Below are 19162 nucleotides of genomic sequence, written 5' to 3' on the forward strand. Positions count from 1 at the left end.
TTATTCTTTAGATTTTTAGCATGTTTTCTACTTGTAATTGATCAAAACGTGATTTTACAGCTTAATGTATTTTGTGTAAATACTAATATAGTTTCAGATAAATTTTTACTGACTCATGAAAAGTAAATATAGTGACACCTTTGAGAAGAAATATTTCTGGAACTTTAGATCATAAATTTGATTATCATCGATACTCTTCGATAAGTATATTTAAGGAATTACCCTCACTCTGTTTTCTCTACGACCCTATTAACCCAAAACTTTGTTACATTAAAAAACAGTTCCTACTTTATGTCACCCAAGGGTCCTCTTGCAAAACAGATGGCCTTGGTCTTCTGGTTTAAGATTTCCAATTGAAACTTCATCACTGAATTTCCTTTCATTGAGCAAAAAGTGTTTGTTGTTGCTGTTTTTTAAGTTAAAAAAAAAATTAGAAATTGAGCAACTAGGTAAGGAGTATCACCTGATCCAATAAACTTAAAACAGGCACATAGGAACAGTAAGACTGACTCCTTCTTTACCCCACAGAAACCATACAGGTGAAATTCTGAGAGTTAACACTATAATAGCCCCAAATCTAGAAAGAAGCAGACTGGTTGGGTATCACTGTGGGTTTTCTTTCTTTTTTTTTTTTTAAACCCTTTTAACTGAATAGTAGAAGTAGTTGATGAGAAGGATCAGGTAAAAGAGTGGGGAAATTGATTAAGTGGCTGACCCTACCCAGAAGTCAGAGCTTCTGTGTAATTTGGATATCCCAAAGTTTGATCTCTGAGGAAGAACACTTAAACAAAATCTCAGAGGCAAGTAGACTTTGGAAATATTATTCTAATAGACTGAACACACCACCCACATCTGAGCCCCAACATTTCTTTAGACTTTCAGAGAAGGGGATAGAACATAAAATGCCAACTCTCACACTAAAACTAGGATGGAAAGATTAACTTGTCTTAGATACAGTGGAAAAAGGAAAAATCACACATACTTTGGAAATGTAATATCTGGAGAGCAATCGGAGTCTAACCGCAGCAAGATGAAAGAAATGACATTGTAGCAAATGCAAATGTCTATGGTGAAAAAAGTAAAAAGGAAAGAACACAGCATATAAAACTGACAAGAATTGATCATAGAGGAAGAGTAAACTTGAAAGCAGAAGATTTCTTCCTACTGCTTTGTGCTATGAATCAAAATAATGAGAATCTGAATTCAGAAAACAAGCTGGAAGAGAAGATAATAGTAACAAAATGAGATGAAATTAGAGGTTACACATGTAAAGAAATACAAATAAATTACATACAGCAAGACCTAGAATTAAAATTGAACTGCTGACACCTCAATAGACATGATTCCTGTGAATACAGATAAAGTTAATTAGAGGAAAGCAAAGATACATGGGAGACAGAAGATCCAATATAATATAGATAGTTGCTGTGACTGAAGAAAAGAACCTAACAGGACAGGTGGATTGAAACAGCACGAGATGTTTCAGAAAGAATTTTATAATTGTTCACTGATAAGACCTAATTTGATCAAGTTATTAGGTGGGAAGCCTCAGGTAGTTCTTTGCCTCCTTCTGGCTGAGATCATGTTCAGTCTCTGCAGAGTGTATCCTGTGGTCTTTGGATGGCTAGAAACGGAGATTGAAATACCAGGCCACTGGGAGGGGCAGAGTGTGTGCCCTGTGGCAGGATGAGCATTGTGTTACCAGCCATCAGGGAGGAGTTTGTGAGAGAAATGGCTGTACCTTTATGGAAGACACCTATTTCTGAATTCCTGAGGTTTGTCTTTGCTTAACTGCATGTCCAGGTCTTAGAACTAGTTATTGAATATTCCTTTATCTTGGACTCAGCTCCCATAAGGAGGAGCATTTGTTTAGTACATGGTGTTTCTTACATTTTATTGCATCAGCATTATTCTTGTCTTATGTTTGGTTTTCTGTGTTGTGAAAAGAGTGACAACTTGTTATGTGTCTTTGGCAGTTCCTCTTAACCAGATTATAGGGACCTGCCAGCACCTTAGTGTCTCTGACCAGCTATTGGGCTGACATGTTGACTGAGGAAAAGTAACATGCATTAAGATACAGATTGAGCACCTTCCATGTCACTTGAAAGAGACATGGATTGGGTCATGTGGAGACTTGTTTCTGTGCTCTTACCGTTTCCTTCTGTTTTTGTGCTCCTCTCTTTCAAACTTGAGCATAAGATATATATGTGTTTTTCAGAAGTCATGCTAGTTCTTCTCAGGAAGCGCTTTGTGGATTGCCATAAAGGTTGCAGTAGTATGCAGTCCATTTTGTTAAAAACATTTACCCAGATGCTTTTAAATTATTTATACCATAAGTAAAGTATGGTACTGTGTACTTAAAAAAGAAACTGAGCGGGGGGGTGGGGGAAATTGAGAAATGCATTGATTGATTGAGAAAGTGAGGGAGGGAGGAAAGAAAGGAGAGGGGGAGAGAATGAGAAAGATTGAGACTTCTTAGACTTCTAAGCAGAAAAACAAACCATTCAAGAGTGGAAAAATCAGACTGGCCTCAGACCTCCATTGGCAACATTCAGTACCAGCAGCATTCAGGGGAGCAGCATCAGCAAGGTGTGTGGGAAAGGATGGCCCATGAATATTATACATATTCACCTCTCAAGCTAGCAAGCAGATATTCTTCAACATGAAAGAATTTAGGGGAAGGTGCACATAGGGGCTCCACTTGGAAAAGCCATTTGACAGTGAAATCTAGCCAATTAATAATTAAAGACTCAAGAAGGAGGAGTTGTGGTAAGAGGAATGTGAGAAGTTGATTCAGCTAAAATGTAGATCCAGTACTATATAGCTCTGAAATTATAGAATGGAATGTGCATGATTTTGAACCTGGACAATGTAAATAGAACAAAAATTAGGAGAAGACATGGGAGGAAATATAGGTGCTAATGTTTTCAACTTTCAAAGCAGGAAGTTGAGTCTGTCCAAAAATAAATTATGTATAATTTTTAAATTGAATTTACTCTCTAAATAATTTTTCATGTATTTTTAAAAATATGGAATATTAAAATACATAAAATAATAGCTGGTACTGATTTAACTGTTATTCGTATTTAATGAATGTCACCATTTTATGTTTGCTTCAGATCACGTATAAAATATTTTAAGATAAAGGGAAGGGTTTAGAGAAAAATAATGTTAATACATTTACCATTCAGGTTAGAAAATAAAACATTGCTAATATAGTTAAGACCCCTGCATGCCCCACGAAAATCCCAGAGACAGTCAGTGTCCTGAGAGTATGGTGTCATTTGTTCACATACATGTCTTTAGATTTTGAATATGGGCTTCCCAGGTGGCTCAGTGGTAAAGAATCTGCCTGCCAATGCAGGAGACACAAGAGACTTAGGTTTGATCCCAGGGTCAGGAAGATCCCCTGGAATAGGAAATGGCAAGCCACTCTGGTATTCTTGCTTGGAAAATTCTATGGACAGAGGAGCCTGGTGGGCTACCGTCCATGGGGTCCCAAAGAATCGAACACAACTGAGCATATAACACACAAGAGATTTTTGATATATATGAACATATTTAGCATTAATAAATTTTCTGCTTTTAGTTTTTATAGAAGCAATATTCTGCAGTTTGCTTTTTTTAGCTTAACATTGTTTCAAGATTTATATTAATAATATGTTGCTTGAGCATATTTATTTTTTACTGTTATATAGATGTACTATAATTGATTAATCCATTTACTATTGATGGATACTTATTTCCCTTTTTGCTATTACGTTGTGGTAAAACCTACCTTATTTACATATAATAATGTTTTTCATAGTTTAAAAAATTGTATTCAGGAAAACTTATAGAAAGTAAACATTTAAAATATAAAAATAGCATTGGTTCTGCTTTGGTTTCTTTTTTCTATTATATAGATTTAAAGTTAACACTTTATTAAAATTATCACCTATATTATGACCCCCTTTGTATAAATGTGTATTATCAATCTATTCTTCTATTTGTATGTATCCATAAAAAATATCTGGAAGAAAGTTTACTTAATAATATTCATTTCTAAGTGACAGAATATGTGGTCATTTTGTGTTTTAAAGGTCTTTAAATGTATTCATACTGTAATTGAGATGGTATAATGATATTCTAGTTATCTTGAAAATATTACTTTTTAAAGTAAATGGGGGGAATGAATTGAAAGAGTATCATTGAAACATATACTTTACCACATTTAAAAAAGATAGCTAGTGGGAAGTTGCTATGTAGCACAGGGAGCTCAACCCAGTGCTATGTGACAACCGAGAAGGGTAGGATGGGTTGGTGAGTGGGAGGGAGGTTCCAGAGGGAGGGGACATACATATACTTATGGCTGATTTGTGTTGTTATATGGCAGAAACCAACACAACATTGTAAAGTGATTATCCACCAATAAAAAAATTTTTTTTAATATAAGGCAAAGAAAAGGAAAGGATAGGAATTTTTTTAAACCTAGTTGTCATCCCTTTTTCAGTGTATGTCTTTACTTTTATATGGGGCTTCCCTGATAGCTCAGTTGGTAAAGAATCTGCCTGCAATGCAGGAGACCCTGGTTTGATTCCTGGGTCAAAAGATCTGCTGGAGAAGGGATAGGCTACCCACTCTAGTATTCTTGGGCTTCCCTTGTGGCTCAGCTGGTAAAGAAGCCACTTGCAATGCGGGAGACCTGGGTCCGATCCCTGGGTTGGGAAGGTCTTTTGGAGAAGGGAAAGGCTACCCACTCCAGTATTCTGGCCTGGAGAATTCCATGGACTGTATAGTCCATGGAGTCTCAAAGAGTTGGACACCACTGAGTAACTTTCACTTATTTTTATATGGTTAAATGAAAGAAAAGTTATAGTAATTAAAGTCCCTTGACTAAATAATGCAACCTGCAAGTGATCTAGTGTATAGAAGTTTTCAGGAAACACTAGAAAATTCAGTTGGTTTTCTTTTTCGTTCACAGACAGTGTAGCCCCGCTGCCCCTTCCTGAGTTCTCAAACGCCTAATAGGCCCAGATACTAGGTTTGTTTGCTCAGGTACCTGCCTGCATCCATCGTAGATTTAACGAGCATCTCCAAAGTGGATTAGGTTACAAATAAAGACTCCAAGATGTTCTGTTTCCTTGTTTGGGTGAAAATATGATCTGTTTGTTTTGTAGGTATGACCTTGCTTCTAGGGAGTGGCTTGCACTGAACCGTTCTGTGAACAGTGTGGTTGTTAGATATGGCCATTCTTTAGCATTATACCAGGTAAAACGTCTCCACTCTGTACTAAGCTAGAAACTCAACTCTTCCGTAGTTACTTTTATCATATTATGGGATTGACAGCTTTTAATGTTGGATTTTTTCCCTAATATTTTTTATTGTGGTAAACGGCATAACAAAATTTACCATCTTAGCCATTTTTAAGTGTACAATTCAGTGATAGTAACTTCACTCATAATGTTGGAGTCCTCATCACCATCAGTCTTTGTAATTCTTTTGATCTTATGAAATTGCAATTCCATGCTCACTTAACAGTAATTCCCCATTTCCTCCTCCCTCTTAACCCCTGATAACCACCGTTCTGCTTTCTCTGATTTTGACTTCATTGTTGGTTTTAATTAGGGGAAAGCTTTAATATTTGAGGGGTATATAATTGGTTAAAGTTGACTCTAACCTAAGAGATTTAAATGCATTCATAAGTCAAACTGGGATATTATGAGTATGGTACTAAATGATTAATAATTAACTTAGTGTAGATTAGCTTTTACATTCATTAGCAAGTTTAGCCAAGAATTACAATGTAGTTGAATAGTCATTTTCATTTCCCTGTTTTGTAGTTTATTTCAACTTTGTTTTTCCAAATCATTTTATATTGTAAAAAATCTTGTATGAGGAAATCCAAGAAAAGTGGCCAAGTATTAGGGATAAAAATTATGGTTTATTTTGTTCTTTCACTGAAAGGTGCTTTTCACTAACACTTTTTAAGCTAAGAATAATATTGAGGTTTTGAACTGTTCACTTCTCTGTGTTTAGAATTGATCCTTTTGATATTTTTTAGAATTTTGTTTACATTCTTTCCCCAGGATAAAATTTACATGTATGGAGGAAAAATTGATTCAACAGGGAATGTGACCAATGAGTTGAGAGTGTTTCATATTCATAATGAATCATGGGTGTTGTTGTCCCCCAAAGCAAAGGAGCAGTATGCAGTGGTTGGGCACTCGGCGCACATTGTCACGTTGAAAAATGGCCGAGTGGTCATGCTGGTTATCTTTGGTCACTGCCCTCTCTATGGATATATAAGCAGCGTGCAGGAATATGACTTGGGTAGGTATATTTTTCTCAGTGAATATTTTTTGAATGTCAAATTTAAAGTAGTATGTATTTGTTACTGTCAATTTGTCAGGGAGCCAAAGATGTTTGGCCACCTGGATTTGTATTAAGTTTTAGGTGACCTTCCTTTAAAAATGATTAAAGAAAGTTATGTGTATCAAGTTTCCCGAAATATCTTCTATCTTAAGCTAATTGGTAATTTTAAGTATTTGAGAGGAGGATCCTGCAACATTTGCCTTGAACTGTTTGCTCTTTCCAGATAAGAACACATGGAGTATATTACACACTCAGGGTGCCCTTGTCCAAGGCGGCTACGGCCATAGCAGTGTCTATGATGATAGGACCAAGGCCCTGTATATTCACGGAGGCTACAAGGCTTTCAGTGCCAATAAATACCGGCTTGCAGATGATCTCTACAGATATGATGTGGACACCCAGATGTGGTGGGTGCTTTTTCTTGAGCTTTAACTTTAGGATGTGAATTCTGTCAATTTTTGGGAAAATTGTGTTCCAGTTTTGTTTTCAAGCGTTTCTGATACTTCTCTTCATCACTGTAATCAGAGAAATTGTGAAACAAGCAGAAGGTGATAAGTAGTAGTATCTATAAGTTGTGAAATAAGCAGAAAGTGATAAAGTAGTAGTATCTATAATTTTGTAGTTAAGTTGATTAGAACCTTGTGTTTTGTGTTTTGTTTTACCATTTCCATACACTCAGTACCACTGTAAAATTTTAGTTCTTCAGAGTCCTAAGGAAGAAACTGTTCTACATTGCTGAGTTTTATGCACACTGTTGTACTTGTTTGCTTTTTAACCTTTTTTTGATGACTAAAATATTATCATTGGGGTCAGTTATTAGCATCATTCCATGAAATCATCAAACAGAGATGGCCTCAGTACCCAAAAGATTAGAGCTCGCCTCATTTTACTCTGTTTTGGTCTATACAAAGTATGCTAATCTTAATAAATATATGGCAAATTTGAGTTATGAAATAATTATAAAGCAATAGTTTCTCTGCTTTTTGTATTTCCTTACATATTTGAGACCCCACTATGGTTACATTGCAGAGAAGGCAATGGCAGCCCACTCCAGTGCTCTTGCCTGGAAAATCCCATGGACGGAGGAGCCTGGTGGGCTGCAGTCCATGGGGTCGCTAGGAGTCGGACATGACTGAGCGACTTCACTTTCACTTTTCACTTTCATGCATTGGAGAAGGAAATGGCAACCCCCTCCAGTGTTCTTGCCTGGAGAATCCCAGGGACGGCGGGGCCTGGTGGGCTGCTGTCTATGGGGTCGCACAGAGTCGGACACGACTGCAGCGACTTAGCAGCAGCAGCATGGTTACATTGTATATTATCTATCATTAAAATTGTTATTTTTAGTGACTGTGTAATACTCCATCATGTGGGTATACTGAGCCTACACAGTTGAAAGTTTTGGTTTCTAGCTCTTGTCTTATTCATAAAGATTGTATGTAAGCTTCCATCTATATTTCACATGATTTCTACTCAGAAACTACAATTATAGAGAGATAGGGTATGAATATTTTTAAGACTCAACATAGTTTGAGTCAAAATTCTCCTACATCTTTTGATTTTACATGTTTATTATTGAGAAAGTTACTTATATCCAGAGAAAGATGTAAAAGTATTTGCACATTTGGATCTGAAGTTAAGAAAATCGTTATGTTTGTATTAACAAATAGATGATAAACATTCTAAAGAACTAACCTTGTATTTATTATTTTTAAATAAACTCAAAAGGACCATTCTTAAGGACAGCCGATTTTTCCGTTACTTGCACACAGCTGTGATAGTGAGTGGAACCATGCTGGTGTTTGGAGGAAACACACACAATGACACGTCCATGAGCCATGGGGCCAAATGCTTCTCTTCAGATTTCATGGCTTATGACATTGGTAAGTTTCCCAAAGCCATTTTAGCTTCAAGAATCTTTTTTATCCATAACCTGCATTTTAAAACAGAAAATATCTGCAAAGTGGTCAAGCTGTTTGAAAGAGGTCCAAATGGAATTTTTTATGTTAAATTGACTGATCGTAATATATTAAAAAGCATTACTTCTCTATCAGATTCTTTTAAAGTCCCTCCTTTGATGGGTTGGGGTGATTGGGCTCTCTTGTGTTATAAATAAAAGCCTTATATAGTGTATTATGTCATTGTGACCACCAGCATTGTGTTGAGTTGGTTTAAGTCTAGCGTTATTCATTCCCTTGAAACTGTTTTCACACATGCTTGATGTAATACTTGGACAGGCATGTTTTAAATATTTGGTGTGGTAATTGTATTGACCAGAAGAGGGCAATATTGGTTCATGGAAAACAAATATTAGAAATTCTTTTGTGTAACTATCATCAGATGTTCTTTTTTAACAGACATTTAAGTACAAGCCACTGAGCTTGTACATTGGGGATTGTAAAGGGAATAAGTTACAGTCCTTAGCCTCATGGTGGGGAAAGCAGAGAATCAAGCAGACACCATCACTGCAATTTAGGGTGTTATTTGCCTGAGAAGAACGTATGAGAGCGCCTGTGAACATCCCATAACTCCTAGGTATAAGGGTTGCAATCAGGGAAAGTCTTCTTTTTTTTTTTTTTTTTAAATTGGGGTATGATTTTTCTACAATGTTGTGTTAGTTCCTGCTGTACAACAGTGTGAATCAGCTATATGTATACATATATCCCCTCTCTCTTGAGCCTCCCTGGCCCCCTCCTCCCACTCCTCTAGGTCATCACAGAGCACTGAGCTGAGCTCTCTGTGCTATACAGCAGCTTTCCACTAGCTATCTATTTTACACATGGTAGGGAAAGCCTTCTTGAGAAGGGCCTTGCAAGCTGGGTCCTAAGAACACTGGGAAGTCAGCTGGACCAGGTTAGGTAGCACTTCTCAGTCAAAGGAACCCTATGTGTAGAGACACAGAGGTGTTAATAGACTATGCTGCATAATTTGGGGCCTCTGAATAGTTAGTTCTAGCTGTATCCTAGCAGCACATCAGAGAAGAGTTGCTTCAACCAGAGCTAGAAGCAAGCAGCTGTATGGTCAGAACTTGAGGGACTCGCTGTGTCGTGCTGAAGGGTTTATGCTTTTTGAAGAATCTTAAAGAAGAGGTAACAGAACTGTATTTGTGTCTGAGGGAGATCTCTGCGTAGCATTGTGATGAGTAGTTGGGGAGGGGTAAGATGTGTAACAAGGCTGTTGATAAAAGTTCTTAGGAGGGTTTGAGCCAAGGCTGTGGAAGTAACAGTGAGGATAAAAAGACAAATGGGTTTGAGAATTACTAGGAATCTGTGTTTTGAAAGCAGTGACAACATCCTTGTCTGATCTGGTGTGGGCCATAGTAGATGGTTGTTTTTTTTTTTCCCCTCAAGACTGGAACTAGAAGGACAGAATCTGGGAGGAAGTGAGTAAATTGAATTTGAGAGCATGTTCAACTGGAGGTGACTGTGGGACAGAGAGGTACAGAAATCAGTGGGGAAAATGTAGGAGAGGATGAACTTTCTCTAGGGAGCATGTGTCATCAGGAACAAGCAAAGAAGCAAGGGATAGATCCATAAAGAAGCCTGAAAGAGAGTGGAGACCACGAAAGCACGTTGGAAAAGTAGGACACACGTGAGGCAAGACTGGGGACCTGTGAGGAAGCAGTTACCAGTGACTACAGAGGGATGACTTCCCTATTAGCTCAGAGGGTAAAGCATCCACCTGCAATGCAGAAGACCTGGGTTCAATCCCTGGGTCGGGAAGATCCTCTGGAGATGGAAATGGTAACCCACTCCAGTATTCTTGCCTGGAGAATCCCATGGACAGAGGAGCCTGGTGGGCTACAGTCCTGGGGTTGCAAAGAGTCAGACATCACTGAGCGACCAACACACACACAGAGGGATGAAGTAAAATAAAGACTGAAGAGTCTTTGAGATTTCACAACCAAGAGGTCATTTATTACCTTCTAGACACAGGAAAGATCCACATTATAGAAAGTTGAGAAGTAATGCATGTTGAGATAAACACAGCAGTTTAAAACATCTGAAATGTTTTAAAACATTTCACTTAAAAACAAACAAACAAAAAAACCCTTGTCTGTGAAGGCAAGAAAAGGGGTAAGTTGAATGCCTCCTTGGACATATTTAAATGCTGTGGTAAAAGTCAAGCAGGACAAGAGGAAGGGCTCCTGCCACACTGGTTTTAGGGAAGGAAGCAGGAGGCTTGTGGGAGTTGATGGCCTCTGTTCTGCATATGAGGAACACCACAGAGTTTAGGCTGGGTGGGAGAAGTGAAAGCTTTTGTTGTCAAGGCTGAATAAATGTCTAGATTGAGTGTGAGTGTGGAAGTCTGCGTGTCTGGGAGTAGGAGACATTGAGTCAGAGGTTGGTATGGTTCAACAACACTAGTTGGTATTAAGGTCCAGAAGAGAAGTTATTAGCTTGGATCAGAAACAAAGGAAAATAAGTAAATCTGGGGGATCTAGGAAAGGACCTTTTAAAAATTAGATAAAGTTGGTTATTATTATTATTATTGTAGTTTTAATTTTCTGCTTGTATTTTCCTATTCTAGTTGCTGAGTTTGGGCAAAGCAACATAGAGTGGAAAATCATTATGGAATGTACATGCTTTACTTATGTAAGCTTTGAAAAATGTAAAATTTGATTGTTAGAATACATTGTAGTGGATAATCCTGATGGGCAACAGAGTGAGTGATAAGGATGTGATGGAAGTTGGGTGCATTCACTAATTAGATTTATTTATTGAATTTTGGTTGTGCTGAGTCTTCATTGCATCCATTAATTAGAATTGCTGTAGAGTACTACCTTTTTTTCATGCCCTGCTGATCTATTGTTGCTGAGTTTTAACTCAGAAATAATGGTGTGACTAAGAAAAACTGAGAGCTGTGTTTATGTTTATTACAGTCTTCTTTCCCAAAGAAAATGCCAGTCTCCATTGATTATGAATAATGGTCCCTTCTGAAGAGTGTTTTTCTCGCTCCTAGATTGTGACCGATGGTCAGTGCTTCCCAGACCTGATCTCCACCATGATGTCAACAGATTTGGCCACTCAGCGGTCTTATACAACAGGTAATTGAAGAAGTGCTTGCTCCTTTTCTCTTACGTTTCAAATGAAAATGAAGTAAAATGTGAAGTGATATTGAACTTACATATTATTTGCAGGATTACTTTATCCCATTTGTGTTTCACAGAATTAGGTATGGATTTACTGATTTATATTTAAATATTTGATGTGGATTTGAATTACTTTTAATGCCATGTTTGTTGATGTGGTTTTAGAAGTAAGCTGTCTTTGGTGTTGTCTGAGTGCATAGGACAACAAAAGTTGTGTGCAGTTACTGTCTTATACCCTCTGCCATTTGCTATCATTTGTGGTGCTTAGGTTGTTGCATTTCTTGTGTTTTGTCTGAGTGGTGAAGAAAGATTTTAAAAAAGAGGGCACTTCAAAAAAAAACTTAGTTATGGGAACAGAAGTGGGAGATTCTGGTGCTTCATATAGATCAAGTCTGTGGCAGTTCATACAATTCAGGTCTTTGTATTATCTGAAGTCTGCACTGTGTTTCATTGCATCATTTGGAAGTGTCTGGCCCAGAATCTCAGAGCTCTTCATAAATCTGCCCCTGGAAAAGCATCTGTCTTATAAAGGAGCTCCAAAGTGGCTATGTGACTTGTACCTTATTTTTATTTGTTAAAATAGTCTAATCATGTTGTTAATTTTCTCATTTTTGTTTCTGTTATGATTACTGTTGTTTACTTCATCTTTTAAAATTCGTATCAGTCTTGATAAGCCTTATCAGTCCTGAAACTATTTAAATGCTATAATGCCTATGTATATTATGTTAGGATTCCCTTCGTTTTCAAATTTTCTTTTGTCATAATGCAAGTTAGATGAGGTAATTGACCTTGGATGAGGGAAGATAAGAAAGCAACCTATCACCTGAAGCTATCACAGCATTGTTAATTTGCTGTACCCCAATACAAAATGTTTTGCTGTTAAAATAATAAAAATTTAAAAAAATAAAATAAAAAGAAAGCAACCTATCTTGGAGATGTGAGGGAAGAATAAAACTTAGACACTGGAAAAAGGGACATCTTTCACAAAGTAAACACTTAGTTGAAACTTAGCAATAAATATGGTTTTATAGTAGAAACATTTGATAAGTATAGATTAGAGTGGAAGGATTTTTTTATTGTAATTTGAGATGTTATCTTAAATTGTAATATGTATTGCCTCAGTAAGGAAAACCCTTAAAGTTTTCTAGTAAATGCCTGTTGATGCTTTTCATTGGAAAAGCAGTGGGTACATTTTGTTATCATCTTAACCTGTGGGTGCCTGGCCTCAGCTTTTTTCATGTTTAATATGTTTTCCTAGCATAGGACTTGGCAGGTAATAGGCATTTGCTAAATGGCAGCTATTAGTACCATAATGATAATTAGCAAAAAAGTGGATTTTCTATCAAAATATTTGGAGGTTTTATATGAACTCAGAGAGTTGACAATTTATCATAAGATGTAGTTTAACCATGAATCAAAATTGGAAATGGCTTAAAAATTGGTTATAATGTGTTTATTTTTGTATAATCCCAGTGGAGTTTTTGAGCCTATATGTTTCTGTGTGTATGCATAGGGTTGGAGGGCATGACAAGGGAGTCATGTAGGAAAAAAAACCATAGCTATTTTAATATTTTTTCAACATTTTTCTTACTGTAGTATAGTTGATTTACAGTGTTGTGTTAATTTCTGCTATAATGGTTAGTTTAATTTTGTGAAGTAATTTACCTAAGGAGAAACTCTGATTCACAAGATAGTCACATGTTTTGAATGATGGTTCCCTTAACTGAGCACCAGCACTGGGCCAGCTGTGCGTCACGTAGTTGTTGTTCTTGTGGTTTTTGAGGGAGGCAGGAAGAAGCGGGGGCTGGGGACATTGAGACTGCTGCAAATGCAGCAGTTCTTTCCAGTTCATTGCTCCAAGCGTCTTTGGAGGACTCTGCCTACCTTCACATGGCCGATGTGACCAGAAGTATTCAGGATTGCTAAGAATACCTGCTGTACTGGGAGGCTGCTGCTGCTGCTGCTGCTGCTAAGTCGCTTCAGTTGTGTCCAACTCTTTGTGACCCCATAGACAGCAGCCCACCAGGCTCCCCTGTCCCTGGGATTCTCCAGGCAAGAACACTGGAGTGGGTAGCCATTTTCCTCCTCCAATGCATGAAAGTGAGAAGTGAGAGTGAAGTCGCTCAGTCATGTCCGACTCTTCGTGACCCCATGGACTGCAGCCCACCAGGCTCCTCCATCCATGGGATTTTCCAGGCAAGAGTACTGGAGCAGGGGTACTGGGAGGCAGATGGTGCTTATTTGGTTCAAGCAATAAATTGACTAGTTGAATCCAGACTGCTGCTGCTGCTAAGTCGCTTCAGTCATGTCCGATTCTGTGCGACCCCATAGAAGGCAGCCCACCAGGCTCCCCCGACCCTGGGATTCTCCAGGCAAGAACACTGGAGTGGGTTGCCATTTCCTTCTCCAATGCATGAAAGTGAAAAGTGAAAGTGAAGTTGCTCAGTCGTGTCCGACCCTCAGCAACCCCATGAACTGCAGCCTTCCAGGCTCTTCCATCCATGGGATTTTCCAGGCAGGAGTACTGGAGTGGGGTGCCATTGCCTTCTGAATCCAGACTACATAATGTGATACTAAGTAAGCCAATATGAAGTTAAAAATTAAACCTGGTGTTTGTTTTTGGTTACTAATATATTTCAGTTTGCAGATACAATAAAAATACAGCCACAGAATCTTTATGCTTTAATTAGTCCTCTGTTGATTTGGGGAAAATTGAGACACAGTGAGAAGAAATTGCTTGATACCTCATTGTGGGTTAGTACTAAACTTCCTGGCAGATTATGGCATATCAGAGTTGGAAGAGAAATCATCTGTTCCACTGATTAGAATACAGCTTGTACTGTGCATTAAATTTCTATATGCATTCATCTCTTTCTTATGGTCTGTTTTCATTACACAGTTTTGATTAGAGAGCCTTTATCTATGCTAGCAGCCAGAAGAGTAGATAGGTTATTGTAACTGTTCTGACTAAGCACAGGCCATTGTGAAAGGTTGGGCTTTGGGAGGTAAGGTATAAGAGTGATTTTTGAGATCTTGAAAGATAATTTTTTACAGGACTTTTGATATGTGAGGTTTGTCTAAAGATTATAAAAAGTATATCATACATTTGTTTATGTAGGTTTCTAGTAAACTCTTTTTCTCTCTTTTTTTTTTTCTTTTAGAACCATGTATGTATTTGGTGGTTTTAATAGTCTCCTCCTCAGTGACATCCTAGTATTCACATCGGAACAGTGTGAAGCACACCAGAGTGAAGCTGCTTGTCTCGCAGCAGGACCTGGTGTTCGGTGTATGTGGGACACAGGGTCATCTCAGTGTGTCTCCTGGGAGCTGGCACCTGAAGCACAAGAAAAGATAAAGTCAGAATGTTTTTCTAAAAGAAGTATGTTTTTTTTCCTCTTTTTAACATGAAGTTAATTTGAAATCTCATTTTATCTCAATTGTGAAGGCACTTACCTATATGAACTTTCAGTGTTCATTTTATTATCCAGAATTATTCCAGTAATAACATAGGCAAATGCTTTATGGATGTTTGAAAACTGGTTTGTAAACATTTGTATAGTGGATGGGAACATGCCATGTCTGCTGTTTGCTAATGATGAAGAAAAAACATTTTTAGCATTGCACAGACTTTGTATACCTATTCCAGAGGAAAAGGAAAGTGAACTCACTCAGTCGTGTCCAAGTCTTTGCAACTCCATGGACTGTAGCCTGCCAGGCTCCTCCATCCATGGGATTTTCTGCTCAAGAATACTGGAGTGGGTTGTCATTTCCTTCTCCAGGGGATCTTCCCAACCCATTGAACCTTTGCCTTCCACATTGCAGGCAAACTCTTTACCATCTGAACCACCAGGGAATCCCTTCTACCAGCTTCAGAACCTAGATGTTTATCTCTGCACTGTCCCCATATGTTAGCTACTAGCTACCTGTGATTATCAAACACTTGGAATGAGACTGGTATGGCTGAAGAAATGAATTTTTATATTTTAACTAAATTAAAAACTACATGTGGGGACTTCCCTGGCGATCTAGTGGTTAAGACTCTGCTGTTCTGCAACAAGGGACATGGGTTACATCTCTGAACAGGGAACTAAGATTCTGCATGCTGGGCAGCCAAAAAGAAATAAAAACTACATGTGGTTAGTGGCTACCACATTGAATTATGCAGTTCTGACATTAAGGATAAGATTAAGAGGGCCAATCCAGAAATGCTATGTTGAAGTAGATTGTTCTAATAGATAGAGGTAGAGTTACTGTCTTTGCAAAGTATTATTCTTTTCTAACCTCTCTAGTTGAGTGCAGCAGTGATAGCAAGGCAGGCAGTTGCTGAAGATGAACAGTGATCCCTGCTTCTAGAACCACCCCTTGTATTGTCCAAGTTTTCTTCACCTTACCTACTCAGCTTCTTATTACCCTTTTTTTTTCCTGACATACAGCACAGTGCAGTACAGTGAAGTCATATGTGAGAAAGTCTTTTTAAAGTAAAAAAAATGTCTCTGCAAATTATTTTTTCACTTCAGTTTATTTAAAGTGTGTTGACTGAATTTCTTAGCTATTAGGGTTACCATGGTATAGTAGTCACTATGTGAGTTATGATGGACAGAGGCAGCTTTCAACTGTCCTGGAAAGTTCCAAATTAAACTGAACATAAATCCTCAGTAAGGAACATCCAGTCAACTTTCCAGCTTCATTGGTGGTCTCATGAGTGCTAGAGAACCAAGATAACCAGAACGTTTTAGGGCTAGTCCTAAAAGGGATAAAAGCAGTGAAGTGGTTATTTTTTAACCATATGTTAAAAAGTTCAAATTAAATGTGCAGGTTTATAGGAAATAGTATTTAATTCCCTTAGATGATTCATTATGAACTCGTCTCCAGTGTCACCTTCCTGGTTTACTCTGCTTTCTGTGTGGGCCCAGGCTGTGGAGTGGTAACAAGGGCAGGAAGAACAGCCTCAGGAGCAGGTTGCTGGGATCTTTGTGAGGGGATCTTCCTGCCTTTTCTTGTCCATGGATTCTACCATGTGCCATGTCCATGAATGGTTGAATAGATGAGGCAGAAGTTGTATAGCGTCTCTTTCATTGCTGACCTTGACTCATCTAGGGTCAGTAGGAAATCAACAGGTCTGTAGTAACCCAGAATTTCTTACATATATGTGTATTGCCTTTTTTGGGGTTCTGTGTGCTGCCTGCTTCCTGAACCCAGAGCAGCCTTGCCTTTATAGCTAGGAGGAATGGCTTGGTCCCCTGTACTTCTTTCTTTGGCTCCTGGGCAGCTCTTGGTGTTCATTGAATTGCTAGTTGATTTCTTTCTTGGAAAGAAAAGTCTTCAAAGAACCAGACCTATTTCCCTAATTGTTGAATTATTCTATCGTTGTTTTTCACCTTCTGTGTACTTTTTGTTGGGAGAGTGGAGTACAAAATGGCTTTTCTTCATATTGTTTACTTATTTCTAAGTGCTATTTAAACCTGAAGACACCAATATATTTTCCTGCCAGTTTCACTCCTCATTTTACTTTCAACCCTTGTTACTTTTTTGTTGTGGTGGTTGTTTTGCGTCAGTGTCATATTGTGCTCAACATCAGCTGTAAGGGACTGTGACTTTTCTGAAAAGAAGCTGCCACAGTTGATGAGTTTTCCTTGTCTTCACAGTTTTTGACCATGACAGATGTGACCAGCTCACGGATTGTTACAGCTGCACAGCCAACACCAATGGCTGCCAGTGGTGCAATGACCATTGTGTCCCTACGAACCACAGCTGCACAGAAGGCCAGGTCAGTTTCTCAGGGATTTCAGAGGATAGAAAAATCCCGAGTGGGGTTAGGTATAGATTTTAGTGTGTATGGTATAAATACTAGCCCAGAATTATTTTTGAAATCTTCAGTGTTGATTTGGATTTTACTGTTGAGTCAAGTTTCTTTTAGTAAGAGATGCTCTAAATGTCCAAATTGCAAAGGTTCTACTAGCCAGGAGGATTGATGTTTGTGTTTTAGAAGAAGGCAAGACTGTTATTCTGAGTATGCCCCAGTCCCTAGGCATGGCTGTACCTGAGGGCTAGATTCGTGTGAAGCTTGTAATGGCGTGCTCCCTCTACCCATGCTAGGTTGGAGAGCAGAAATGGACTGAAACTGAAAGTGAGTCAGGTGTGTAGCCGCCAAAATAAAGTGTGGAAATAATAGACCTTTGCAAAATCTCCTTGTCTTACGTTATATTTTGACTCAGCCTAATTTATGCTTATCATTTATGATTTTTATTAGATTATAAGGCAAAAAAAAGAATGACTCAACTTTTATAATTTTTGATGGTTTATAAGACATTCTTTGTCAGTCAGTAAACATCTCATAAAATATAAAATTTTTATACTGTTTAAGAGATGATTTAAAAAGCAGCAAGTTCAACATTCACATTTTACAGATGCATCAGTTGAAACATGGTGTTTAAGAGAATGCACTGTTTCCTTGCCAGATCCTTGCATGTCCTTGAACTTTTCACTATAATGTTTCCACTGCAGTGCTGCTTCACCTACATCTTATTTGTTTATCTGTTTGTTGTAGTTTGCTTCCTCAGTTAGACTTTGTTGCTTTTAGTATCCTAGTTGCCCTCCCCATGAGTTCTCTCTGTGGATATAAGAGAAAAGCTTTTGTCCATTGTATTCTAGATCTCCATTTTCAAGTATGATCATTGCCCCAAGGATAACCCGATGTATTATTGTAACAAGAAGACCAGCTGCAGGAGCTGTGCCCTGGACCAGAACTGCCAGTGGGAGCCCCGGAATCAGGAGTGCATCGCCCTGCCCGGTAGGCATTGCAGAGGCATCTTGATGTGGATGGGTCCAAAGACTTCACACGCACACACTGTCAATACTGCAGCCTAGACTGAACCCAGCCAAAGGGGAGAACTCATTTTATCCATTCATCCCCCACTCCATTATTGTGGTTGTTATTTTTTAAAGCAGAAATATAGTTCTTAAGTATTTACTTCTACCATCCTTTGAAAGCAAGTGAAGCGTCATCTGCTGCTGTGGAGAATCGAATCACAGCTTGACTCCATATCATTGAGCCTGCTCTGTTGTCCCCACCCCACTCTGCAGTGGTAACCTGGGAGTAGAAGGCAGCAATCTCAGTGGCCAGTCTGCTGGGTACTTTATGAATTGTGTTTCACCTTCTGACAAGAAGGAAAGGAGAGATGCCCTTCTCAGCAGCACTTCCTGAAATGACCCCAGCCCCAGATAGCTCAATTTATACCACTTCTGAGATTCAGGATGATGAGTTGTGGGCCTGAAGCCAACCAGCCATGGCTGAAACTCTATGATATATTTGCTTAGCGAGGAAGTCCAGGAGGTGGTCTGCTGTGGCTCTGTACAATAGAAGTACAGGGTAGCTGGGCTCTACTGGGCCCCTTTTGAATGTCCTTTGGAAGTACTTGATTCAGCTTGCTGGAGTGGACTTCTTGTTCTTTACCTCATTACATCACAAACTTGAGTACACAGCAAAGTACCTGGGGTCTTTCCAGAAGCCAGAATCTGGCACAGATTTGTGGTGGGGCCCTAGAATCTGCATTTCAACAAGCAGTGACACTGATGCCACACTTTGAGGAGCTAGTCTTTATCTCTCTTAAATGATCCCTTTCCTGTGACTTTCCCTTCATCTCACTGGCTGCTGATGAACATTGTTGAGAGTATCTCCAGGGTACTGTTGTTCTAATGAAGTTGCTTTGCTCATGCACT

The 19162-nt window shown here is 38.6% G+C and overlaps 1 protein-coding gene across 2 annotated transcripts in view; it reads left to right on the forward strand.

Annotated features, from left to right (window-relative positions):
• Positions 1 to 19162, forward strand: part of ATRN (attractin) — a 189437-nt gene that overhangs the window by 83637 nt on the left and 86638 nt on the right. For both annotated transcript variants that reach the window (XM_027559351.1, XM_027559350.1), the window contains exons 7-14: positions 5160 to 5250; positions 6069 to 6312; positions 6578 to 6761; positions 8080 to 8234; positions 11314 to 11398; positions 14605 to 14822; positions 17089 to 17210; positions 18095 to 18233. In XM_027559351.1, the coding sequence (XP_027415152.1) occupies positions 5160 to 5250; positions 6069 to 6312; positions 6578 to 6761; positions 8080 to 8234; positions 11314 to 11398; positions 14605 to 14822; positions 17089 to 17210; positions 18095 to 18233 (1238 nt within the window). The remainder of the gene's footprint in view (positions 1 to 5159; positions 5251 to 6068; positions 6313 to 6577; positions 6762 to 8079; positions 8235 to 11313; positions 11399 to 14604; positions 14823 to 17088; positions 17211 to 18094; positions 18234 to 19162) is intronic.

This window comes from Bos indicus x Bos taurus, chromosome 13 (assembly GCF_003369695.1).
Source record: "Bos indicus x Bos taurus breed Angus x Brahman F1 hybrid chromosome 13, Bos_hybrid_MaternalHap_v2.0, whole genome shotgun sequence".
NCBI lineage: Eukaryota > Metazoa > Chordata > Mammalia > Artiodactyla > Bovidae > Bos > Bos indicus x Bos taurus.